This window comes from Bidens hawaiensis, unplaced genomic scaffold (assembly GCF_021521415.1).
Source record: "Bidens hawaiensis isolate Kalapana, Puna unplaced genomic scaffold, B.hawaiensis_p1.1 tig00009159_1, whole genome shotgun sequence".
Lineage (NCBI taxonomy): Eukaryota > Viridiplantae > Streptophyta > Magnoliopsida > Asterales > Asteraceae > Bidens > Bidens hawaiensis.
This window is the reverse complement of record NW_027491673.1, coordinates 474,641-482,539: the sequence shown is the minus strand read 5'-3', so window position 1 is coordinate 482,539 and position 7,899 is coordinate 474,641. Positions and strand designations below refer to the sequence as shown.

Sequence of the window (7,899 nt, the reverse complement as noted above, 5' to 3'; positions counted from 1 at the left end):
TAAAAGTTTTTGACAACTAAGGGTTAAATGGTCATTTATTAATTTGTTTTTAACTGATTGAATATTTGATATTTTAACAATTTTGTAGAAAATATACTAAGTTTTTAGTTTTTTATGGATATATATAATATTTTCTATATCTTCAAGTGTATATATAAAACTATCTCCAAAATAGATCAGACCTTATTACTTTGGTATAGGCTTGTGTACCAATATACAAAGTTAAGTAACTCATACATGGCCATATATGTTTGTGAAACTTACTTTTTGGAAATTCCATTGGTGGTATCGAACTAAAAACCGAAACTTAGTTTTTGAAAACTCCATTCGGTTTTAGCTTTAATTTACATGTAAAATCAAGAGCGTACCAAAAATTTAACTTTTATAAAAGCATAAAACCAAATCATCGGTTTTTATTTGAGTTTGGTTTTGGATATGAAAATCGGTTTTTACATTTAGTACAACATGATGATATAAAGCTTGGACTGAGGCACCGGAGGGGGGGGGGGGGCAGCTCAAAATGTATACAAATTTTCACAAACGAGGGGGCGTACTCAAATTTTCGGCAAAAAAATGCTAAACTTACACTACGTATAAAATTTTTCGGCCGAAAACGGGTAAATTTACATTACTACGTAAAAAAAACAGGGGGTGCTGGGGCCACCCTTGGCCCCAATGATGATTCGCCTATGAAATATGCATATCATAGGTAAATTTATACAATGGATGAGTATGCACATAAACATAGCATCTTTTTATATTATAAATTATTTTTAGTTTGTGCAATCTAGTTACGATTGCACGTCAATGTTTGACTTATTGGAAACCCGTGAGTATCTTGGTTTCTACTTTCCATTTATAGTTAACCAAGTTTGGATAAGTTGATCAATTCGAGTAATATATATCTAAACCATCCTTAAAATTATTAAAATAATTTAATTATTGAAGAAACACGAGTTTGAGTGGAGTTAAACGGGTATTTTCACAACGTATGGTAAATTGAGAAACTTGAATCCAGGTATGAATATGTTGTGATCTGTAAAACTAACGTCGTTAGCTTTGTTACAGCCCGAGGAGTTTTCTGTAATAACCTTATGGCGTGAATAAGTATGGTAAATTGTAAGTATAAAGAGAGAGTCGAGAGAGTGAGATCGGAATCCTTTACCATTTGGTGGAGTCTTTTATGTGTTGCTAGAGATATGGAATGATTATTAGGCCACATGTCATGGGAATATCTGGTTTGTCCATTCTGTAATCGGCGTAGTGGAGATTGTTGATGTCGTTTCTGTGGGGCTCATTACTCGGTATTTTTGTCTCATTTGCATGATTGTTACAGTGGTTCCACACACACCTACTGTATAAGTGGTGTTAACTTTTTAGTGCTTGCACTTGCACTTGCACATATTTGGTACCAAGGTGATCTCGAGTGTACCTCTACCTATTGGCCCCAAGGTGTGTGCTTGTGGGTGCGTTTATCTTTTTAATGTTTCCCCTATTTTCACGGTTTTAGCTTATTTAGGTTTGTGTTTGGATTCGGGACCATATCTCTTCAATTATCTAACTCATTTTTTTTAACAACACGCAAACATACTTTTCAATATTTCTATAAATCATCTATACTACACATCTACATCTTACAAGAATTGAACTCTTCACCTTTCTAATAAAGACCATGCACATTATTGAAATGATTTGGTTATCTAACTTACTCAATATACATGTTATATTATAGTTTATTCATGTTGTTATGAACTTTTTGTTAAAAAGCTAATGCTTTTCTATGGCAAAATTTGCATGGTCATTGATGGAGCTAATCAACAAAACTAGATATATATTTTTTTAACAGGCAAAGTTATGGGTCTAAGAGAAAACCAATCAAATGACATCAGGTGTCCTTGAAATTTAAATTTTGTTGAGACTTCTAGACAGAGTTGCATGACCACAGACGGATCCTCTTAATGTTGGCCTCAAATCGTGAGACCTAGGTTTTTGTGTTAACGTGTCTTCTTCGCATTGATGTATCAATAGAGAAGTGTATAACCATTTCAAGCATTCAAATAGTTATGTTTTTCAAAAAAAATACGTACAGATGGAGGGTTATGTTATATTTTCAGTTAAAGTTGTCATTTATGTGTTTCTCAATCTATCATCCTTCTCTTTATATTGTATTTGATCGATTGTGGTTATAATATATTTATAGTTTTCCTACTTATAAAGGACAATAATAAAATTATCTTATCAAATTCCATTAAAACTGAACAAAATGATTCAATTATGATAGAAAATTAGGTAAGCGAACAACAAGTTGCGCCGTCACCCCCCCCCACCCCCCTTGACTGGCAAAACCAATTAATCTTACTAAAAATAAAGGTGTAGTTCTTCGGCTCCGATATGTATTGCACACGACCCGATGAACTATTTTCAAAAACGTAGCAGCTTTGAGGGCAATGGACGCAAATGTATCAAAAGAGAAAATGAATAAAGACATGTTAATTCTCATGTTAGGCAAAAGACGTGTTAATTATAACGTGCGTTTAAGTTTTCCAATAAACTAAGTCTAAATTTTGTCTCATGTACGTAGGCAAAAGAAAGCCATCACTGTATAGAAATTTAGCAACGTACCAAGTGAACTAGTCATTGTCATGTTAAGATAACCAATACGTTATTCAACTATAGCTTGTCTTTACTAAATAAAGACTATAACGGTATTGATTAAGAAACACGTGAAGATAACTTAAAACATTCTAGTCAAATCGAAACAAAGCTAAAAGTAGCGGTGTGTGTGGTGCAGTTTTTTACTAAAACCGAACCGAAAACCAAACTTTTGATTTTATGAATTTTTTAAAAACGATCGGTTTCGTTTTTTCGGTTTTGCTATTCGAGTCAAAACTTTTTGGTCCAAAAAAAAAAATTGACCCAAGATATTGAAATTGGGCATGACATATATTTTTTTATTTAAACTAATAATTAATAGAATATTGAATATTCGAACTTCAAATATTAAAAGCTAATAAAAGATACAGTTGAAATCAAAATTCGAAATTAAAAATACCAGTACTATTAGTTATTAACCATATGTAGAAACTAAATATATTTGTTACTAACTATATGTTAAAACCAAACAAATAGTAACCGGTAGATTTTGTTTTTAATGGTTACAGTTAATATATTATGGTTATTTTGATTTTTTTTGTTATTTCAGTGCGGTTCGGTTTTTTGGGTTCATAAAAATATACAAAACCGAACCAAAACCAATATTTCGGTTTTTTCTAAGTTCAAAACCGAACCGTCGGTTTCTAATTCGATTTGTTTTTTTTGGTTCGGTTTATTTGGGTTTTTCGGTTTCAATTCGGTTTTATGCACACCCCTAGCAAAAAGGTCCATTTGTTTTACTATATTAATATTAACAATACGTAAATATTATATCAGTCAATCATATACACTATTAGCGGGGTCTAGAGATGATGTGATGTAAGCAAACCGTACGTTTATCCCAAAGGATAGAGAAGTGACTTTTGATTTGTTTAAGCAAACGATTGATGAACTGTTCGCTGAACGCTTGGCTTGTTTACAGCCCTACGTAGAGCACGTCTACAACCTATAAACCAATTCACAACTAGACAACCTGTTTAACTCGTTTACATAGTTAAGTTAAGCAGATCATGTTTGATTTACACAATTTTAATTTTGTCAGTGCTTAACTAATATCCTTGTTAAAAAACAAAATATACAAGTCATGCTCAAGTTTACTTGCTAATTCAACACAACTAAACACTAAACATGCACCTACTAAGTACGATCGTTGTTGATTAAGAAGGTTTAAACTACCAGATACCGGTATCAGGGCACCGAATCAGGTATCATTGGTACCAATTCAGTATTAACTTTTTAAAGTTTCGGATATGCACATGTACGATACAAGTATCTTACCAATTTTTTGGCCGTTGGTACCCTTACCGTAATATTGGCACGGGTACCCATTATACACGGATTTTGGTATATGTATTTTCGATACCGATACCTTCCGTTTAAAGTTTAAAGTTTAAGCAAGTGGTAGTGATGGAATATTCATATTGGTATTCGTTTGTGAAGTAACGCATTCTTTCTTTCCATTTTTTTTCTCCATAATAATATTAATTATTTGTCGATCAAGAATCATGGGTGACGAGAAATCAACAGCAGGCTGCCAGCGTCTATCTGTTAGCAACGTTCAGAGGCTCTTAGATTCAGTTGATTGCTTCCTCTTCGATTGCGATGGTTGGTTTTCATTTCATCATTCCAATTTGAATGTACTGTATTCAATTCATTTGATTCAAATAATTAGATCATAGTACATTACGTGAATACAAATGTTATTATTGTGATGATGATTAGGTGTAATTTGGAAGGGGGATACATTAATCGATGGCGTTCCACAAACATTGGAGTTCCTTAGGTCCAAGGTAAAATCAATGTATTTAGGGAAAATTTAAATCAGGGTTTTGAATTTCATTGAAATTAGGACTGGCAAATGAGTCGGGCCGGGCCAGTTCGGGTTAAAATGGTGACCGGGGAAAAGGGTTATTTTGGTTCGGGTCGAAAGGGGTCGGGTCAAGTCGAGCGGGTCGAAACGGGTTGGTTTACAAAATGTTTTTTTTTTTTTTTAATTTAAATTCCTGTATATGTATTTCAGCTTTGCTTCTAGTTTTCAGCACCGGTTACGCACGTGGCTTAGGTTATGTGGTTACGCATACTGTGCCCAGGAAACGATCGTAGGGAATCAAGTAACGCACATAACCCAGCCACGGTATGGCGTATGCGCTTAACCCATCGCTCTGCACCAGGAACCAGTGTCGGTTACACATTTAATGCTGGTTACGTGCATTTCGGTGTGGTTATGCGTGACGAGGCCGGGAAACGCGTGTATCCCGGCCCAGGTATGCTCTTAACCCAGCGTACCACACTAGTTATCGGTTACGCACATTCTGGTGTTGGTTACACACACAGAGTTGATTATGCGTGTTTAATGCCGGTTACACGCGTGGAATTGTTTACTAGTGCTTAAATGCGAATTACGCACGTTATGATTTTGAATTTTGTTGAAAATTTGAAATGGTTGGTTATTACAGGGGAAAAAGCTGGTTTTCGTGACCAACAATTCATCAAAGTCCAGAAAACAGAATGCTCACAAATTCCAGTCCCTTGGAATCCAAGTAACCGAGGTTTGTTTCTTTCGATTACACGCTTTCATGAAGATAAACTATGCTATACACACACACACACATACAATATTAAAAGTAAAAGTGATTGCAGGAGGAGATATTTTCTTCATCATTTGCTGCTGCAATGTACTTGAAAGTCAATGAATTTCCTCCTGAAAAGAAGGTCAATAACTCAATATACAGAAATTTTATATTACAATTCATATCTTTGCTTATGATGTTTTGACTAAAGGATGTTTCAATATAGGTGTATGTGATCGGCGGAGAGGGTATATTAGAAGAACTAAAACTTGCTGGTTTTACAGGGCTCGGTGGTCCGGTAAGCATTTCCTTTGTTTTTTATATATAATTTGAGATTTTTTAAATCTTTTACCTCTAAATACAAATGTGTAGGTTCTATATATACACAAAATTTGTTTATGTTTTTTTTAATATTTCAGGAGTATTGCATGCCAACCAATTTTTTATTTTTAAAATAGTTTAAAATTGAAAAACTGAGTGATTCATTTTGTTTTGCATATTTTCGCAAAAAAATAATAATAATTAGTGTTATGGCTTGAATTCTTGCATATATAAATTTTGAGATATATAGTGTTCATTAAGTGTGAGAACCACATTAAATCTTGTACCAATTTTAATATAAATGACTAGAATGCATGTACATTTCAATATTTTCAAGAAGTATAATATTGGTCTTTTATCTAAATCCATATATGCACATTTATATGCATATGTGCACAATTTTATGTACATTTTTTATAGAATTCAGGAGATAAGATAAAATCAAAGAAATATTGGGGAGAGATAACTAAACATATGTTTTTCAATTCTAACTTTTTCTTTAAAACGAAATATCACCTCTTATGTGATTCTCAACATACTATTGGCCTCAAAAGATACACCCCTATATGTGTGTGTGCGCGCTTGTGTGTGTGTTGAATGTTTTAAAACTAATATAGGAATATGGATCTGCAGGAAGATGGTAAAACGACGGTGCAGTTTAAAGCAAATACTCTATTCGAGCATGATAAGAGTGTAATGTAACAACTTAATATTAACATTTTTCTTTTATTTTAGATCAATGCTAACTTTTTTAATTTATAATGCCAGGTTGGAGCGGTTGTGGTTGGAATTGACCCACAGATAAATTATTACAAACTACAGTAAAATCATACCTCATTTAATAGTTCTTTGATAGTTTGATTAAAATATTTCAGTTAGAAACTAAAATGTTTTAAAAACGTTATGTAACGTGCAGGTACGGAACTCTTTGCATTCGCGAGAATCCAGGGTGCATTTTCATTGCTACAAACCGTGATGCCACTGGCAACATGACTGATTTGCAAGAATGGCCAGGTAAGCGCCAGCTTGGCAACTGCATTCATATAACAAAATAAGACATATAACTAGAAAACTAATATTTTATTTCCATAATTATTATTCTCCAGGTGCTGGATGTATGGTTGCTGCAATCTGCGGGTCAACACAGAAAGAGCCGATTGTAGTTGGGAAACCTTCAACATTTTTGATGGAGTTTTTACAGAAACAGTATGTATTCAACTCTAAAATTAACCAATTTAATAAACGGGTTGTGTTCGGGTTCACCTGTTTTTGACACAAATATGTAAGTTGACTCGAATCTTGACTTTGCAGATACAAGATTCCCACAGCCAAAATGTGCATGGTTGGTGACAGATTAGATACCGATATTTTATTCGGACAGAATGCTGGTTGCAAAACTCTACTTGTTCTTTCAGGTAGCTAAATAAATATATACACATGTTCATCCGTTTAATCATACATTTTTATTTTCTATTTAGCTTTAGATATTCAATAGTCACAAATATTAATATGCTGGTGATGGTTGCAGGTGTGACAAGCGAATTGAAACTTCAAGACCCCTCAAATCATATCCAGCCAGACTTATACACAAACCAAATTTCCGATATTTTTGATCTATTAAGTTCATAAATAACAGCACTCGACGGTTGAAAACCAACCATTGTACCAGGTTTGTTTGTACTAAATTAGTGAGTGCCATAAGCATTGGCCTTTTACTGCCTAATAAATTTCCATTTCAATAAGTTATAAGACAAAGAATTCAATGCAATTAGAACATGTATTCTATTACTCACCCGTTCGGTTTGCATAATACGTTAACGCTTAGTTATAATTTCTTTTGAGTATGTTTTGACTTGTTTTTTCTCTTAAGTTTGATTAACTGCATACTAAATTATCGATATTAAGCGACTGTTATCGATGGAAACAAAGATACGAACAAAATATATAACGTAAAGATACTCACCTCAGTTTCACCTAACGTACTGAGAAGATTAGTTAAATAGTTTGTCATTTCGTTTTTCCAATTTGTTTATTTTAATAAATTAAATCTTAACCCCCTTCACCTAATGATCCGGCTAAAACCTGAAAGCATTTTCACGAGATTCGGTATATCACTATATACATGGCTGTCCTCTAGGAAGAATTTTCTGACTTTTACGTCGTCGTACCCTTACCATCCTTGGCATGCCCCTGCTTGAGTTTTGGGAGAATCTTGACTTCATCAAATCTTCAAATCTCATCATTAATGCATGTTTTTCATTCTTGAGGCTCAAAAACTTGTAGTTATCAAATATGAACAATCTACATAACAACAACAATAGAGTTTGTGTCCACATGTCCTCTTCATATTGGTCTA

General features: G+C 33.6%; 1 protein-coding gene across 1 annotated transcript; it reads left to right on the top strand.

Annotated features, from left to right (window-relative positions):
* Positions 1 to 4,143: 4,143 nt before the first annotated feature.
* LOC143531337 (phosphoglycolate phosphatase 2-like) lies at positions 4,144 to 7,291 on the top strand. The gene is made up of 11 exons (XM_077026658.1): positions 4,144 to 4,257; positions 4,375 to 4,442; positions 5,109 to 5,201; positions 5,293 to 5,364; positions 5,449 to 5,520; positions 6,177 to 6,236; positions 6,312 to 6,364; positions 6,460 to 6,557; positions 6,650 to 6,749; positions 6,855 to 6,958; positions 7,072 to 7,291. The coding sequence occupies exons 1-11, from the start codon at positions 4,158 to 4,160 to the stop codon at positions 7,170 to 7,172; spliced, it is 921 nt and encodes a 306-aa protein (XP_076882773.1). The 5' UTR covers positions 4,144 to 4,157; the 3' UTR covers positions 7,173 to 7,291.
* Positions 7,292 to 7,899: the final 608 nt, after the last annotated feature.